The sequence below is a fragment of the Pinus tabuliformis genome, chromosome 6 (assembly GCF_031772625.1).
Source record: "Pinus tabuliformis cultivar Carrire ecotype Pingquan chromosome 6, CPIR1, whole genome shotgun sequence".
Lineage (NCBI taxonomy): Eukaryota > Viridiplantae > Streptophyta > Pinopsida > Pinales > Pinaceae > Pinus > Pinus tabuliformis.
The window spans coordinates 343,869,908-343,889,311 of NC_142292.1; the positions used below are offsets into that span (position 1 = coordinate 343,869,908).

Below are 19,404 nucleotides of genomic sequence, written 5' to 3' on the forward strand. Positions count from 1 at the left end.
CTTTTGCTCTTTTGTCCTCTGGATATTTACTGAGTTTTCTTTCAGCCATTCCGCTATGATCCTCCTTTAAATATGGTGGGAAATGTGAGGCATGTTGCCTAGCAATCTGCAAAATCATCCAATACCATTTGATTGGTTAATTATGGAGGTGATATGCCACCTGAGGAAATCCTTTCCTCACATGAAGTGCTTATCTTGGATTCCATGAATATCTTTGTGGTCATTCGTTGGACATTAATAAAATTATCTTATCTTATCTATCTATCTTATCTTATCTCTTTCATGCCATTCTCTTGATGCTGCCCTGCACATTTGTTTTTGTGAAGACTATCCCTTTGTGTTGACTTTTGGTGGGATTTTTCTCTTAGCTGGGTTTTTGTATACTTCTTGCATGTTTCAAGTTTCAACCACTGGCCTGGTGTGAGGTCATCTTCTTGTACATGTTTTGTGCCTGTAGCTCTTATGAACAAGGTTAATGTACCGCTTTGCCATTTCCAACAATTCTTCTAGTCTGTTTTTTTACAAATTTATCCTTTTGTTGCTTTGCTATCTGCTTGTATGCAATGTGCAGTGAGATTTTTGTTGTTCTTGTATTCTGATCTTGGTTCCTTGCAATCTTAATTGAACCAAGGGTTCTTGGGAAAGTTGTTTGAAGCTTCCCTTCTTCCTGAACCTTAGGATTTGCGGTGCTCAACTGATGTTTGGATTGCCTCTGTTAGAATTTAATACATACACTCAGATATGTGTACTAAGATTTTTTTTAAAGATTATTGAGCAGGTCTGAATTGTCAACCTCCCAGTTTGCTGGCTGTAATGACGTAAATCAGATCTCGAAATTTACATTCAAGGTACATAAACACTGCTGTTATAAATACTGAACCATGTGTTAAACAAAATATGAAAAACAGAAGAATATATTATGTGCAAAAAGTTGACATCGTGTAAAGAATAATTTGCTACTTCACAGATCAGGTTAACATGCTTAAGTAGACTACAAGATGTTGTCCAAGGAGTCTCTCCTAGCCTGAGCAACTCAATTTCATTTGCATTTAATGAGCTGGATGTATATCTACAAATGAAATGCACAGTCTAGTAGTTAGAAAACTGATAAATCTCCTAAAGGATTGTCTTATTTACATGTCATCACTTTGATCAGGATAGTAGAATAAAGTGGATAGGAACCTCCAGAATCTCTATACAAACAGAGGTATCTCCCTTGGATTTCATAATAGACAAGGAATTGTAAAATATAGTGCCCATCATTCCCCACCTCGGGAAGAGAACAAAGATGAAAGACCCTTTCACCACGAGGAATATGGTGGTTTGTCTTAACCCATCACTAGTGGGAGCAAATCCTCAATTGGGCAACGGGATTCCACACACTATGTGACCATTGATGTCAGACATAATTAGGTCTGTCGATGGTGCCATTGACAATCTGTAGGAATTTAGGAAATGGCTGGTATAGAAGACAATTTTAGGGCCTTGAGAGGTTGTGGGGGAGAGCTCCATGTAACTTGGATATAATGCTGGTAAATGTAACGTGCTGAATATTCTCTGTGCTTTGTTGAGGAAAGCAGTGAGTTTAAATCTTAATTTTTTCTTTGAGACCATATCTTTGAATTCCTTTCCCAATACCTTTCCTCATTGCCCTAGGCACCATAATGTAGGCTTATACAATATAATTAAACCATTTAGTCACCATGGCACTATAAATTTAAAATGCAAAATTAAACTTTCAAATAAAAGTGAACAACTAGAAATTAATATAAGACATGACATAAACAACATTAAATCCGCATAATCACAAGTTAGACATGAACACTTATTTTCTGTGAATTATTCACCAACTCACTAGAAAGGAAGGACACTCCCAATCATAGGCTTCTCGTTACACCAAATATCTCTGCAATGGAGGCCACCCCAGATCTGAGCCTAGAGTGAACAAGGGCAAATTACCTGTGGTTGGTTCTACCTCTCTTCATACAATCCTATTTCAAGGTTCACAGTCAATCTTTGACCTGCAACAGTCCTGATCCACATCCCTCTTTCCTTATTAGCACACACAATTCAATGAATGGGATCCCTTTCTTTGCTAAATAGTAAATACCTCAGGCTGTCGCGCTTCCCCCTTGGGATCCAACACTAGGAAATTTCATTGTTGGGATTCCGGGGATTCTAAGCTATAGTTCAATTCCTTATTGATAACAATTATGATTACATACAATGCTCATTTCATTTATAATTCTAACTTGTAACTTGGACAATTTCTATCGCAGTTCTATGGTTACTTATGCTTTAGAGGGAACTTTTCGAATTTTCTGCATAAGTATGGTAATATGAGCTCTCCCAAATTCCTGTTCGCATGGCAATTCAAACTCAACCAACAATTGATGGTTTGAGTTTCCTCGTTGATTGATAATTTGAATATAATGGTGATTTGAATTGGAGTGGTGGTTTGAACAAATGGTCACTCAAACTGCATGGTAATTCAAAATTGTCAACATGGTCAAAAAGGCATATAAAAAATTGCTTGGCATGAAAGTGCCGTGTATCTCTATGTAGAGTCCACATATTTTATTGCAATTAATCCCCATTTTAGGATAAAATAATACATGGATTAAAGACGACTAATTAAATAAAGTTGAGGACTTATGATAAGATTAAAATAATATTATCTTTTTTTAGCCTCCTTTAGCCCCTTAGGCCTCCCCTTGAACTTCCCCTCTTGTGGAGTCATAGCCCCCCAATTATTTATCCTTCCTCTTTTGCAGCCTATGATATGTTTATAATATATACTATTAACATTTATGGCATGCTTACAAATTATATTTGTATGATTTATTTCCATTCATCATGTACACATTTACGTTGCTAGTCTGGGAATCATAACTGGGGTATTATGTTCCCCTCACCTTAAATTTTGCACCATCCTCATACAATCACAACAATTTTTATAATCTTTTTCAAAATAAATGCAGATATGCTTCGTGCATGGTGTCCTCCATCTCCCATGTTCCTTCTTTAGGGTTGTAGTAAGTCCATTGGACCTTTACTTAGCTTCTTGCTCTGTTCATGAGTACAATGGGCTTCCTATCCAATATATATGGTGGTTGTACATGGAAGTCTCTTTTCAGTCCCCTCTTGATCAAAGCCTAATCAATGACATAGTTAGGATCACACACATACTTTTTCAATGTTGACACATGAAACACATTATGAACCTTTATTGTTGCAAGGAATGCAAGCATGCACGCAAGATCTAAGATCTCAAATAGTTTGCAATATCTAGATGTGAGTTTAATGCAACTTCTTAATTTCATGGAACTTTTTGTTGGTTTCACTTTCAAAAACACTTGTTCTATGGTTTTAAATTCTCTTGGTATTCTCCCTTTATCTGCATACCTCTCTTGCTTGTTTTGTGTTACCTTTAAATTTTCTTGAGCTTGACCAATTGTTATTTCATTTCTCAGAGCATGTAATATAATAGTGCAATTCTAGGGTTTTTACCAAAATTTTCTAATACATTAATTCTATGCAATTAACAAAATCGCCAATAAACCCTCTTATTAATGCAACAAATTGAGCAAATTCTTTTAAATAAGAAACAACATGAACAAGCAATATGACACAATACATTTAGTTCTTTTGTCCACGAAGTAGTAATCCCATACTAATAAAGTTTAGCACAAGCAATGTGTTGTCCCCACACTAATAAACGCAACATGAAATAATTCAATCTAATGTTTTGTCCCCACGCTAATGAAGCATAGCACAACTAATTCAAAGAAAACTATATTTTTAATGTCCAACCAGAACTCATGACACGAGTCGTTCTTCACTTACATACTCTACCTTTCTATGCCAAATGCTACATAAAATTCACCCTGCTTCAAGGAATCGAACTGGGTTATTTTTCACTGCCACAAATTGAGCCCTTCATATGTTGCATATTGTTAATTTTTGGTATGTTCTATGCTTAAGAGCAATTTACTTCAATTTTCTTATTAGCCCAATATCAATATCTAGATTAGCAATCAATAAGTAATTGATGAACACTTATCTTTTTGGTAATTATCCACCACTTGGTTTCAGAGGAATGACATTCCACCCAACCATAGTCTTCTTGTTGGATCGAATCTCTATGCAAGCACCTATGGTTGGTTCTACCTCTCTTCACATAGTCCACTTCTTAGGTTTACAATCAATTTGCCACCTACAACAGTGCCAATGCACAACTCTCTTTCCACGTTAGCATGCACAACCCAAGGAATGGGATTTCGTTCTCTGTCAAGCGGTCCCTTGGGCTATCACACTTTCCTCTAGGGGGAAATCTCATTGTTGGAATTTCATGGATTATTAGGTATAATTCAATTACTTAGTGACAACAATTACCATTTCATATAGTCTTCATTTCCTTCATAATTCTTAGATATGACTCGACATAATTTCTACAAAAGTTTTATGGCCACTTAGAGACAACTCTCCCAAATTTCCCTAATAAAATGGCAATTTTAGCTTTTCAATGTTTCCAAATTGAAAGACAATTTGAACTTTTCAAACAATTGACAATTCAAGTTCCTCCATAAATGGTAATTTGAACAGAATGGTGATTTTAATCGAAATGGTAGTTTGAATAGGATGGTGACTCTAACAGCATGTTAATGTAAACTCCTTGATAATTCAAACCTTCTCTTGGCAGGGCGAAAAAGGCATAGTAAAAATTACATGACATGAAGGGGCCACATTTCTCTTTGGAGAGCTTACGTATCTTCTCCATGTATTTAATCTCGAGTCTAGGGTAAAATAATTCATGGATTAAAGGGCACTATTTAAACAAGCTTAAGGATGTAGGATAATATTAAAATATTATTATATTCATTTAGTCGCCTTAGATCACCTTGACTTTCCCCTGTTTTGTCATTCCTCTTTTGCAACTTGTGATTTGTTTGTATTAAGATTCAATGTCTCAATACAAATTACATTTGTTTGGTAGAGTAACTTGACATGCCTCCCCCCCCCCCCCGAGAGCATGGAACTAGCAGTTTAATTATTAGTATCAAGCCCTCTATGTACCTCAAAGTTGGTGGCATTGATTGTTGAACTGCTTAGCCATGACCCTAATAAAAATGTATGCATCACTCTATCCTAATCTTGATTTGACATGTTAAGCTTTTTCTATCTCGTGTTAATGCTTAGAGGGTGATATTGATGATGAGAATCCCAATATAGGCAAATGATATTGATGATATGTAGTACTAGTTATTTGTTGTAGCATGATATTTTTGGACTCTATAGGCCATTTAGGGGCCTCTTTGTTGATGTTTTTTTGGTTCGGAGATGGATTGCACTGAGTGCTATTTTGGTTTTTATTTTTATCTTTTCGAAAAAATGAAAACAAAAATTTCAAGTTTGAAAATATACATTGTGACAACCTACTGGTCTGATCAGGACTCTGGCTTGTCCATGGGGCCAAAACCAAAAAAGATTACAAAAAAACCATAGGACATAAACTTAAAAAGCCTACAATAACCATTTACTAAACTTGACCCAAAACCATCAATCATTTTAAAGACCCTTGTCCTTGATGCGTATGATCATTCTCTTTATTCTTGTCAGTCATAAATATATACATATATTTGGCGTTCTCAAAATCAGAGATAAAAGAAAATTGCATAACAAGAAAATTAAAATTGGATGACCATAACCTCTAAGGCTCAATCATACAGAGATTGCATTATCTCCAAAGCACCTGGGCAAACTTGGACCGCTTCTTTGGACAAACGATTTGCTGAGATATTCAACTCTCTCAGTATGTGTTTAGCCTCCAACCATACCATTGAGGAGCATAAATGTCGATTTTACCATTCGTCCATTCTATAACAACCTTGGAATCACCAAAGACATGGAGTTCCTTTACCTCAGTAATTTGCTCAGTGCTATTTTGGCTATAAGCATTACTTGTATGATTGAATTTGTATCATCGTCATGTAAATGTTATATATATTTCATATTTCTTGTGTAATTCACTAATTTGTTATATTTTTTAATCCATATTAACATAACATGTCCTCTGTGTCATGTTTTGGGGGGTCACTGTGTCACATGTCAGATACTTGTATTTTTTTCTCCTCTGTCCCGTGTGCTTGTGTCATGTGATTTAGCTGTTCTACTTATAGCCATTTATCATGTACACATTTACATTACTAGATAAAATAAGATAATTATATTCATGTCCAATGAATGACCACAAAATTAGGTCAATTGGATTGTTGAGTACAATGATGTCCATACAAAGAAGTACTATGATGTTTCCTATATAAGAACACAAAATAAGGTAAAAACATGAAGTTTATATGTTAAAACGAGGAAAAACCTTGAATCCAAGTTATGGTGATTGTAATGGGAGGGAGATCTACATGGGGAAAAGATCTAGGGATTGGGTCATGGTCCACTCCCTCTATCTATCTTCACAAATGTGGAAAAATGAAGAAAACTCAAGATAGAATGATGTTCAAAGGAAGAGTTGGGGGATGAATTGGATCGTCTATTGTGGCATTGTTACAAAGAAGTACTATGATGTTTCCTATATAAGAACACAAAATAAGGTAAAAACATGAAGTTTATATGTTAAAACAAGGAAAAACCTTGAATCCAAGTTATGGTGATTGTAATGGGAGGGAGATCTACATGGGGAAAAGATCTAGGGATTGGGTCATGGTCCACTCCCTCTATCTATCTTCACAAATGTGGCAAAATGAAGAAAACTCAAGATAGAATGATGTTCAAAGGAAGAGTTGGGGGATGAATTGGATCGTCTATTGTGGCATTGTCTGGAACATGTAATGCACTATTGATGTCTAGGTGATCTCATTTCCCTTTTGTTAAGGGATCCAGTTTGGCAATGTCTCTAAGGTCTCTGGGAAGGTGAAATGGCCCCTCGAGTTTTCACTAATTTGCAGTCAAATGCAATGTTGTCATTAGTACGTCTCTTTGTGCCCCTAGCTAATGTTAGCATTATAATGGAAAGAGTAATTCGTTGAACGAGATCTACCCTAGGAGGAGCCTGGAGAGTGTGGGCACAAAGTCTGAGGGCCTCCTACAAGTAAGGCTAAACATCTCTAGTCTGAGAATTGAAAGAAACTAGTTATGGTCTCGGACCAATTTCCCATGGACGTGATAATAAATGGGGCAATGGAAGATGAAGTGCTCCTTCATTTGAATCTCTCAAAGATGATATAGCTGGTAGATCCCATTTGATCGGTTTATTTGGCAGTGTTCCACGGGGACACGTTCCCCCACTTGGGAATCGTGATTCTTGGCTCCCCCGCGCTCCAGGAACTTGGGGTCTTCTAGGGATCGTTTCCCAATGCTCCTAAAAAGAGGGTACACATAGAAACTCCAAAGGGGTTGTTTCCTTAAAAAAGGGGTTGATTCTGAGTTGACAACCCAGGTAATATTATTTACATTTATCCAATCTATTCTCCTCTTACAATCCTGGTCGCGTTTGGTTCATGCATTGTCACTTGGAGGTTCACACGAGTTGGGGATTGAAAATGGCATGGGTTGTGCTAGATGGAAATACCCCAAATCAATCTCTGCCTCCTTTGGATCTTCCAGCCTGCTAGCTCTCAATACACCACCGATGCTTCTACTAACGGCTCAAACATGTTGGTATTTATGAAAACATATATGTACGTGGACTTAATCTAAGTTGTTAAAGGTGATAGATAATTAATTTTCTTAGATCATGGATAGGAAAGGACCATATATTAGTGCAACAATGATGTTGTGTCCCAACTTCGTCGATATTGACTTGATGACGTGAATGATAATACTGATTTTGTTCTGACTTTCCCATTCTCATGGTTGCGAGCCGCAATACATGTCGTTTCATGGGACAAAATTTATGTAAACCCGACAATTTTCTAAATTTCCATGCACTCAATTTTGTTGAACATGCTAACACGTCGCAGTCATATTTTGAATTTTAAGAAACGCAAAAAACTATAAAAATTTCTCATTTATGCAACATTTACTGACACTAATTTTAATAAGCTAAAACTAACATTACGTTAACTTTTTAACTATAGAAATTTGAATCTTGATGTATCAGACTTGACTTTTATTTCAATATTTAGTATTCACAGTTGGAACTTCAATATGGTTTAAACTTCTATTTTCATTTTATATTGTTACAATTACATGTATAATTGTATCATGTTTTTCGTTTTAAATTTGTTTTAGTTATATGAATCATCAATTTATCTTTCATGATGTAAGTGTTTATATAATGATAAAGACAATTAAATTATAAAATTTCAATGATATATTTATAAGTTTTTAGTATTTTTATTATACTACTTTTGTCGAGGTCACTTGTGTTAAAGACCCCGATGCCCCTCCACATTTCCTAAAAGTTGGTGGGGTGCTTTTTCATAGGCCGCTCCTACATATCCCTTCTCCCCTTCCCCATGTCCCAGAAACTTGGTGGAACATTGCTATTTGGTGGTTTGTCTCAATGGGGGAAACTGAAAAAGTAAAGAAGCAAACTGGTCTTAGATAACTAACATTGGCATTATCCAATAGGACCTTAGGATGCAAGCCTCTTAGAAGAAAATGGTGCAAGGTATGGTTATCACTCCTCGCTGAAGGTTGAATCATTTGGGGAGTTGAGTCTATAAAGATAGAAACTATTTTTTAAAGCTGGTTATTTTCTCATATAGCTAATAACATGTTAAATATATAGAAGAACATGGATTGAATCTCAATGTTGTTGTTTGGAGAGGTCTATTTTTACAAATATTTGGAGAGAAGATTGCTAGATATGGTTATTGCTCATTAACTGATGTTCCACGGTGATGTGTCCCCTAGGGTTGGGTGCACACACCCGTCACACTTGGGACGGGGAACATCTGGGGAAACGTTTCCCCGCGCCCCCCCTTTTGGGAGACGTTGTGAGAGATAAGGGGGATGTTTCCACAGTGTGGGGGATGCAACTCCCCAAAAAGGGTGCTTTTGGGTGCCCCCCTTAGAAGGGGCTAGGTGCCCCCGCCCCTCCCCTCCCCTTAAGTTTGCTTGAAAACAATAATTTATGAAGAAGCTTCATATTCAACTCTAGGGCCCTACTAATGCTATGTAAATAATGGTAATGTTAAATTCATAAAGTAAAAGTGACTTTTACTTAAATTTTTAACATTACCATGAAATGGCTCAGGATGTTTGAGAGTGGTTCCAACCTCATCGGACTTCATATGGAGAAAATAGAATTTCATGTCCCATTCAAAATTCAGTGGATTTAACAGTGTTCAGGATCTCAGAATTGGGGGGATTGCAATGTTTCCATTTGATTCTATCAAGTATGAGGGTCTAGAACTAGCATTTAATCAAGAGCATCAAGCCTAGAATTTCCCCTTTTGAGGGGGTTCATGTCCCACCCAATTTTGGATAATATCCCCTGAAATTAAAAAATAAATAAAAATAAAGTTAAAACTAAAAAGAAAATACATAACAAATATCAAAACCTAAGCTAAGTTGCAATACCTAACTCACTCATTCGACTTATCAAGCTCACGTCTACTTGGCTTACCACATACTGCTATTTGACTTACCAGTTAATGGTTGCCTCTCCTCCCCCGCAAACACCCAAATGCTCATTGTCCATTTCTAATTTTCGAGTCTTGACTCTACATATCCATGACCTTAGACTGATTATGTGACTCATCACTCTCTACTATTTTTAAGTTTTAGTTGTCAATTTTACCATTCTAGTCTTCAATCTTCAGTATCTACTATATTTTGCTTAGTACTAATTAGATTCAAAAATGACGAATGATATATTTTGCTTAGTACTAGTTAGATTCAAGAATGATGAATGATGAATTTAAATTTTAAATCAATTTAGAATCTAGAATGATGAATGGTGAATTTAATTTTTAAATCAATGTAGATTCTAGAATTATGAATATGGATCAATGTATTTATAATTTCATTATATATATATATATATATATTAAAAAAGTTATATACGCCGACATCCCCCTTAAATTTTCCTAAAATTTGAGGGTACTCCCACATGCCACCTTGTGTGTCTCCCCGTACCCACGTCCCCCCATCCCTGAGTCTTGGTGGAACGTTGTCATGAACAAAGGTTAAGTCACCTAGGTAACTGAGTGGATGAAGATATGGAAGGCTACCTAATTTTTTGTTATCTTGTTATATTGCTAATAACATGTAAAGGGTATATAGAAGAATATGGACCAAATCTATTTGCACTGAGTATCACAAATTCAATTTACCATTGTTGCAAATAACTCTTGATTTTTCCCTATATTTCCAAAATTTTCCTAGTTTTTTAGGTGGCTGAGTTTTCTGATATTTTTGTTGGAAATAATACTGAGAGGGGGGGGGTGAATCAGTATTATCAGATCAATCAAACTTTTTCAATTTCATGCTCAGAATAATATACGCTACTTCAATTAAGTGAACCCGCGTGTACACGCTACTGTGTCTAATGAAACTCGCGTATATCCAGAGATCTTATAATTCAGTTAGCTTAATCTTCAGTAAATGCATCAGATCATTATTAAGCATATTAACAGTAAACAGGTGCAGAATAACAGAACAGAACATCACACAAGAGCCACACACATGAACACCATGATATAAGGTGGAAACCCAATGTGGTGAAAACCACCTGCTGCAATTCGTCTCTTTCTTCTTTAATAAGAAACTTCTTTTACAATGCACTGGTGCAGTCATTTACCAGCACGCAGGCTGCAACCTGCAGAGGGCTACAACCCTCATAGCTCTTGTACTAGCCGATCCATTTACTAGTACGTAGGTACCAACCCTACAGAAGGCTACAACCTTCATAGCTCTTGTACTAGCCGATCCATTTACTAGTACGTAGGTGCCAACCCTACAGAAGGCTACAACCTTCACTCGTTTTCCAGCTGCTCCTGGAAGGGAGCTACAACCCCCCTTGGCTCTTGTACTGGCTGATATGTTTACCAGTACGTAGGTGCCGGCCTACGATCTTCCCGGGACCACGTTTCATACATTTTCATACTGGATCCATGAAACAATCACCATTGTAGAACAACCTGCATCATCAATCACTGAAACACCCAATTCTGAATCACTGTAACCCTGTCAACAACAACCAGACAACATAACAACAACCAGATCCAACTTCATCTTCAAATATCATACTTCACATTGTATACGCTACTTGGATGAACCCAACCTGCGTGTATACGCTCTTTTACCAAAGCCAACCCGCGTACAGATCTGCAAATTCTAACTTATAACTCTGCAGCTATATCAGACATCAAAACATACCCAGATCATAATAATAAACATGCGTCAGTAGATCTAGTCTATCCAGAGTCAAACCATATGAAGATAATCATTCCAAGCTTTGAGATCTCGTTCCATCATTCATCATCATGGGTGAAACCTTGGTTCAGATCACCAACCCATAACCAGCACTTGGATCACACACTTTCTCAGATCTTCATCACTCACACTTGCTCACTTTGGCCTAGTGATCTTCTCCTTATATAGCCTTAGGCCTTGCTCAATACCAAGAGCCAAAACCATAGTAACACAATACCATCAACCTCGAAACTAGGGATCGACACGTCCGTCGAGACACCATGGTCCAAAACCATAGGCACAACTTCCAAGGACTAACTGCCACTGACCAAAGGTACGTTTTCACATGTACGCGCTTTTACTGAAGCCAACCTGCGTGTACACGCGGATTCTCCTTGATGAACCTGCGTATATCTCTTTCTTGTCCTGCTGTACTGAGATCTGTCCATTAGTTAAGTTGCCATCACCTGTACCAGTCTCTGAGCACCTGTACCAACTTCTGAGTGAGTTGCCATCAAGGACAACACTTGAATCATAATGCCAACAATTTTGTGAGTTCTTCAGATCCAAATTGGTGCCTCCAGATATTTTCCATAATATTTCCAAGAAGTTTGTACCTGACCCTTGGTGATATATTCTCTGAAGTGATATTTGCAGCCTTGCAATTTACTTTCAAGTGGCCCTTGATTGAAGGAATTGATCAAGGAAACCAATCTTGCTGTGATTCTGTGCTTAAGCCTTATATTGTTTCCTAGCAAGTGTTGTACAGTGTTGTAATTTCACATCACAAAGAAATTGATGGAGATGTGGTCACATGAAAAAACCTGAAATCAAAATTAGTTCTATCCAATTTTATTTACTTGTATGTAGAGAAGAAAACAGCATCTGACAAACTTCATGTCGTATTAATCTGAGTGTTATTTTTACTATTTGGGCACTGTTATTCTTTAATTTATGATTTTGGTTGTTTTCTTTCTGAGAGAAAATGCCCTCCAGTTATTAGAACTTCCAAAAGCTTATCAAGGCCCATATGATCATTTGCTGTTTGTTAATTGTGTGTAGGTATGACTTTGCAGTTATTTTTTCTTTAGATGACGTGGGAGGCCATTATCATGTTCGTGAGATATTTCTGAAAATGTTGTGCACATATATTTACTTTTGAAATGTTTGCAGATCTGCATGGGCCTGAAAACTCCATTCCCCTCTCTCCACAGTGGCTGCTTCCAAAGCCCGGTGAGAATAAATCTGCAGCAGCTACGGGGGTATGACCTTGTCTCTTGTTTATTCACCTTCATTTTTGATGGAAATATGTCGCATTCTCTATGGATATTTGCATTCTCAATTTGAATTTCTAGTGCTAAAAAATAATTCACCAGTTGATATGAATTTATGGGCTTTGTTTGTAACATATAGACTGAATAATTTCATCATTTCATAGATTATGCCTCACACTTAATTGTAATATTGCTGAATAGTTATTCTTAGATATCATACTTCAATAAGAGTCTCTGGTAATGTTTTGGAAAAAAAAACTATCTACAGTTCCTAAGCATCATCGGTGTTCATCAATGGAATGGTTTACAGTGCAAATCGCATTTATAAATCTTGATGCTCAGAGGGAACCTCATATGGTCATATTCAAATGTATTTGCTATATCAGTTTCTTGGTACATGCAGTCTGTATTGCAGGATTATCTGCTGTATCAATTTCTGATGCATGCAGTGGTAATGCAGGACCCTCCTGTTAACTGCAGTCCTGCACATGGCAATCGCAGTGATTTCATAGCTAAAGTTTCTGGGAATGGGGATGAAACCATTGACACAGAGAAGAGGAAAGATGTTTGGCGATCTGCCTTGGTTGAAGCTGAACGTCGTGAGAATTGGCGAGATGAAGAAAGAGAGAACACCAACATTCGTCGAGATCGTTGGAGAGAAGGTGACAAAGACCTGGGTGATCATCGCAGGTCAGACCGTTGGGCAGATAATGCCATGGGTAGAAGTCCAGGGGAAATAAGGCGACTCCCTTCAGATCGTTGGAATGAGACTGGAAATCGTGAACCTAGTTATGATGCACGACGTGAAAGTAAATGGGACACTCGATGGGGACGAGAGGACAAGGATATGGATAATCGCCGTGAAAAATGGATGGAATCTAGCAAGGATGGCGAAGGGCAGCGAGAGAAAGTTCCGTCTGTGATAACGGACAGTATTAGGGATTCTGAAAAGGAAAGTGAGCATTATCCTCGTCCTTGGAGGTCAAATTCTTTACAAAGCCGTGGTCGAGGTGAAGCACCCTACTTATCAGTTCCTACACCAAACAAGCAGGCCCCAGGCTTTAGCCTGGGTAGGGGGCGAGGTGAAGGGGTGGGCCCAGGCTTTAGTGCTGGTCGTGGCAGAGGCAATTTTAGTGGTAGCAGTTTGATTTCTAATCCCTCGAACTATAGTTCACTTGGTGCACCTTCAGAAAGGTGGGATACCAATCTGGGTAACTCGTCCTCATTAAAATATTATAGGGCAAAATTATTGGATATTTATCGGAAATGTAGCATGAAACAACATGCTTTTGCAAGACTTCCGGATGAATTTAGTGAGATTCCTTTGCTTACCCAAATAGAGGCATTAGAACCATTGGCTCTTTATGTTCCCAGCCAAGAAGAAGAGGTAAAGGAATTTCTTTCTTTCTTGAAAATACTTGCATTAAAATTTGATATATTTCTTCATGTCTGTGGTAGTATTTGTATGTCAACAGCTTAACACTAAAAGATGTCATTGAAGATGTTTCTGTTCACCATTTTCATTAGGTTGTTTTAGAAGCGATTGAGAGAGGAGATATAGTTAGTAGTGGTGCACCTCAGTTTTCTAAAGATGGGGCACTTAATCGAAACCGTGAGGATACAGTCCGCACTAGAAGGCAAAGAACTGGTAATTTTATTACTTTTATTGTTTCTTTGACAGTTTTACAATCATGCATAAATGCTATTCTTTGGACAGTATTATCCACATGGAAAAGTTTATTGAAATTATGAGCAGGTAGTAGGGATGATGGAATATTCACAAATGATTCTCAGAAGGAAGAGGATACCAATGAATTTAGAGTTGATGATACTCATAATCAGGAGACCCAGGCAGTTGAGAAGAACATAGAATTCTTTCCCATGGAACTGAAGATGGGAGAATTTCGAGAACAGCAGGCTTTCCGTGATAATTACATGGATAATGAGGGTATTGTTACTGTGCTAAAGCTGAACATCTAATCCCTAAATTATTTATTTGGATTGTATGTTTTTCTAATTGATCAGTCTTAGGAGAATGTCCAGAGTGGTAATGAAAATTAGTGGCTTTTGGGTTTTGTGTTTATGTGAATAATTACTACAAATATCTTGTCTTCACAGGTTCAAAGAATGAAGAGTTTCGTTCTAAGCATAGAAATGATTCAGCTAAACTATATAGAGATGTAAGTTATAGTCGAGATTCTTCTGCTCACACTGATGGGTCTTGGAGGAAACAAGCAGTCGGAGAAGAACTTCAGGGACCACTGCATAATTGGCAGGATTTTAAGTCTGAAATTCAACCTCAGAGATCTGATGCCAAGGATGCAATCTGGTCTACAAGGCCAGTATTAAGCAAAGATCCCAGTATTGAGCATGAAAGAAGAGTACCGGGAACAATGGTTTCTAGGGAAGATGGGACAGTGTGGCACCTCCATGAAGTTCGACAATCTGATTCAAACCGTCTTAAACACCAGTCTTCAATGGAGAACAACAGGATGCTTGTTACTGAAGGTACTTATGTGGAACGGGAGAGGGAAAGCACTCAAGAAGGCATCCGGCACATTCAGCCAGAAGAATTGATGCTATATTACCGAGATCCCCAGGGTGATATTCAGGGCCCATTCTCAGGAGCTGATGTGATTGGTTGGTTTGAAGCTGGATATTTTGGCATAGATTTGCCAGTTCGTCTAGTCAATGCTTCAGTAAACACACCTTTCTCGCCACTGGGAGATGTTATGCCACACCTGCGGATGAAATCAAGAGCTCCTCCAGGGTTTGGTACTCCAAAACAATTAGATGTTGCAGACTCAACTATTAGAAATAAATTTGGCAGCCATGGCAGTATTTCTGAGCTTTCTGTGAATGAACAAAAAGATACAAGGGAGACAGCGGGAGCTGAGAAAAAATTTATGGAATCCCTTATTAGTGGAACTTTCAACAGTCCTCATCCAGTGGAATCCTTTAACCTTCAAGAAGGTTCTTTTCATGGCTATATAGAGTAGGAGATAATTTAGATTGTTGTGAAATCTTCAAGTGATATTATATTCCAGAGAAAGTGTTATTAGTTTTAGTTTATTGTTTATCGTTTCATAATTTTCTGGCATGCCAATGAAAAGTGTTGCATATAACTTGTGAAAAGGATTTGCCAGTGTAAATTTTTACAACAATTCTTTTGACCACCATCCTTCTTTTACAGGAGGGCCACGTGGATTTCAAGGGCTTAGTCCTGGGGGGTCTTCATCACGTGGGACAGATGGTGGATTAGACATGAACTATGGAATGGGACGGGCAGTGTCACCATATCCTTCTATGGAAAGACAAAAATCTCTTCCTAATCTTTTTCCCTATCTATGGTCTGCAAGAGATGCATCACCTCTGGTGACCAACTCGGAGGCTGTTGCTGATAGTGTGAAGTCCCTGCCCCAACTGTCTACCATGGCAGCAGAGTCTTCTCCTACAATCTCTCGTGGCAGTCCACATGTAGATCTTATGTCTATTCTGAAAGGAGCAGCAGAAAATAGTGGTGTTTCACCAATAAATAATGCAGCTAAGCAATGGTCAAATTATGGTGATGTTCAGTCTCGTGCCAGTCTTGGTCATGGCAGCATGGATATTTCTCATCAAGATTTGCTAGATGCGCATCATCTACAGCGGTTTGCTCCTGTTCAAACAGGATTCCAATTCCAACAGCAGAGGCAACAACAGCAACAGCAGCAACACCAGTCAGTTGTGCAACGTTTAATGTCAATGCCCTCTGAAAATCTCTCTGGTGGAATGCCTATGGAACAGATTTTGCCCTCTGGCCTCTCACCGGATCCTCTGGCATTAAATTTGATTCAAACGCAGCAACAACATCAACTATTACTTTCTCAGCTTCAGTCACGTTCTCAAGCTTCACTGTCATCTCAAGTGACTGTGTTGGATCAGCTTTTGATGCTTCAAAGGCAGCAACAGCAGGAGCAGCAGCAACAGCAACAGCAACAGCTGATACCTCAGGTTCTCTTGGAGCAGTTATCTCATCAGCATCTTCAGGAAAAATCCTATGAACGAGCACAAGCATCTGGAGCCCTGGGAAATGCATCTATGGATCATCTCATGTTTCGGCAACCTCATGATCCTTTTATAATGAATGCCAAGTTGGCACAACAAATGCCTGCATCCCAGGGCTCCACGGTGGACAGTCTTTTACTCTTGAGGAATCAGCAAGTTCCAAGAGGAACAAATTTATCACAGCAGATGCAATCGGATGAAAATCTCAAACACAGTCAGATGGCTGCATTTGTGCCCCAACAATCTGTAGTTGGGGAAGGTCAGCCATCTGATGTTTGGGCAGTTTCTGAGACAGAGATGTTGTCCAAAGTTCAGACAGCATCTATTTCATCTCCATATGAGCAATTAGAAAAGGCATCAAAGGAACAACATATGCCTCATGAGTTAGGTGATGATACCCACAATCCTTCAGTTGTGAATGACTTGTCACGGGGAATATCCTTGTCCCAAGCCTCACCAGAAGCGGAGCATATCATTGGAGTTTCAGTGTCTCCACCTAATACAAATGTAGTTTTACCAGAAAAATATGTGACAAACACTGGGATGTTGACAAGTTCTGTAGCCGATTCTATAGTTGGCTATACTCCAGAAAAGGTTAGTCTTGATAAGAATGTGTATCACAGTGATGTGATGATATCAACAGCTGTGCATGCTGAAGAGGTTAAACTCCATGAGAAACAGGACAATAATGATACATCAGCAGTAAAGGAAATGGATATGGCTGAAACACGTGAGGCAAAGAAAAACACAGAGAAAAAGTCTAGAAAACAAAAGAATTCTAAGATGTCATCTGAGCGGCATAAAGGGCTTTTGGAAGTAACCAATCATCAACAGGTGAAGCAGGAAAATGAAACTGCTAGAGAAGTTACTCCGGTTCGAGATGGTAAAGATGTTAACTTCTTGTCTGCTGTCCAGATCCCAGGTTTGCAGTCAACAACGGTGAAAAATCCTATTGCTCCTGTAGATTCGATCCCAGTGGTAAGTTTAGCTGATACTAGTGCTTCGGGTGATATTGAGTCTCTAGCTAGAAGTTCTGTGGCATCCTCTGTATCTCATCGAGCCTGGAAGCCCGCACCATGTCCAAAACCAAAATCCCTGTTGGAAATACAACTGGAAGAACAGAAACAAAAAGCAGAAACAGAGAAGGTTGCTTCTGAAGTTGCTATTTTGCCGATGCCAACTAATCTGCCAAGTATGGGATCAGGTCCTTGGACTGGACCTGTCGTTGGTTCAGAAGTCAAATCTTCAAGAGATGTTCAGCAGGATGTGAAATCTGTTGCCAGTGTTATACGCTCTAGTTCTGGAAATTTGGAAAGTGTTTCTTCCACCAAATCCAAGAGGAGTCACTTGCATGATCTGCTAGCAGAAGAAGTTTTAGCAAAAACAGGCCAACAAACTGAAGCTTGTGTCACTGTCAATGTCGAGAAGTCTCCTGGACTATTTACGACACCTGTAGTTTCATTGCCTGTTGAGGTTACTACTGCAGATGATAGCGAATTTGTTGAGGCCAAAGATACAAAGAAGAACAGGAAGAGGGCACCAAAAGGAAAGGGTGCCCCAGGTAAAATACCTATGACTGCTTCTTTGGAACCTCCTATATCATCTGTTCAACTCGAGAAAAGCAAAAGCTCTCGTCAACTTCAGCAGGAAAAGGAAGTATTACCTGCTCCACCTGCTGGTCCATCTCTAGGAGATTTCCTGCCATGGAAAGCAGAATCTTCAAGCTCTCCACCAGCTCCAGCTTGGTCAGTTGATACACTTAAGCAGGCAAAAACTACATCACTGAGAGACATTCAGAAAGAGCAGGAAAGAAAACTCTCAACTTTGGTCAACTCCCAACCACAGGTTGCTGCTGCACCCAAAGTACAGACAAATCGGAGCTCAAGTGGAAATAGTTCTATGTGGCAGCACTCGGCATTCTCACAATCGCCAAAAACGGTGGCTTCATCCCAAAGCATCACCATCCCTTCTAATAATTCCAGGTCTAAGACTGAAGATGAACTCTTTTGGGGTCCGGTCAACCAGACAAAGCAAGAAACTGATCAGTATGTGCCTTTCAATGCTCATTTTATTTTATGAAAAATTAAAATTTGTCATATCAGGAACTATTGAAGGAAGCAAGACAGGGAAACTGAGCACATGTTTGAAACCATTCGACTCTGTTGCTGGCTTTTAGAACAAGAATTAGGTTATGTTTTCACCTTTCGTTATTGTAGTTTATTTCTTTTGGTTAAAAGCTATGTTACACTGGTTTTCGTGAAGGGGGAATGCCAGGGATGTGTCCACGGGGCCTGGGATGGCTAGAGCACACCCACAAATTTTTCAGGGGACGGCGGGTTGGGGATGGTAGTGATATATATATATATATATATATATATATATATATCTAAAGAATACTGAAAATTCAGAATTCACTAGAAACATTTGTAGTTGCTTCAAACTTCTAAGTAGAACAAGCTTGCAAATAGAACAAGCCATACCATAGTATTATTCATAGCCCCTACAATCGCCAATTCTGAAAAAGCTATATATATATAAAGAATACTGAAATTTCAGAATTCACTAGTAACATTTGTAGTTGCTTCAAACTTCTAAGTAGAACAAGCTTGCAAATAGAACAAGCCATACCATAGTATTATTCATAGCCCCTACAATCGCCAATTCTGAAAAATCTTGAGCAATTTAAAAAAGCACTGAGTGATGC

The 19,404-nt window shown here is 38.4% G+C and overlaps 1 protein-coding gene across 2 annotated transcripts in view; it reads left to right on the forward strand.

Moving 5' to 3' along the window:
* Positions 1–19,404, forward strand: part of LOC149258706 (GYF domain-containing protein) — an 84,276-nt gene that overhangs the window by 19,142 nt on the left and 45,730 nt on the right. For both annotated transcript variants that reach the window (XR_016256896.1, XM_089415936.1), the window contains 6 exons: positions 12,553–12,641; positions 13,114–14,040; positions 14,181–14,301; positions 14,410–14,601; positions 14,772–15,626; positions 15,847–18,745. Coding sequence is in view for 1 of the 2 variants with exons in the window: in XM_089415936.1 (XP_089272062.1) it covers positions 12,553–12,641; positions 13,114–14,040; positions 14,181–14,301; positions 14,410–14,601; positions 14,772–15,626; positions 15,847–18,745 (5,083 nt within the window). In the remaining variant the exon portion in view is untranslated. The remainder of the gene's footprint in view (positions 1–12,552; positions 12,642–13,113; positions 14,041–14,180; positions 14,302–14,409; positions 14,602–14,771; positions 15,627–15,846; positions 18,746–19,404) is intronic.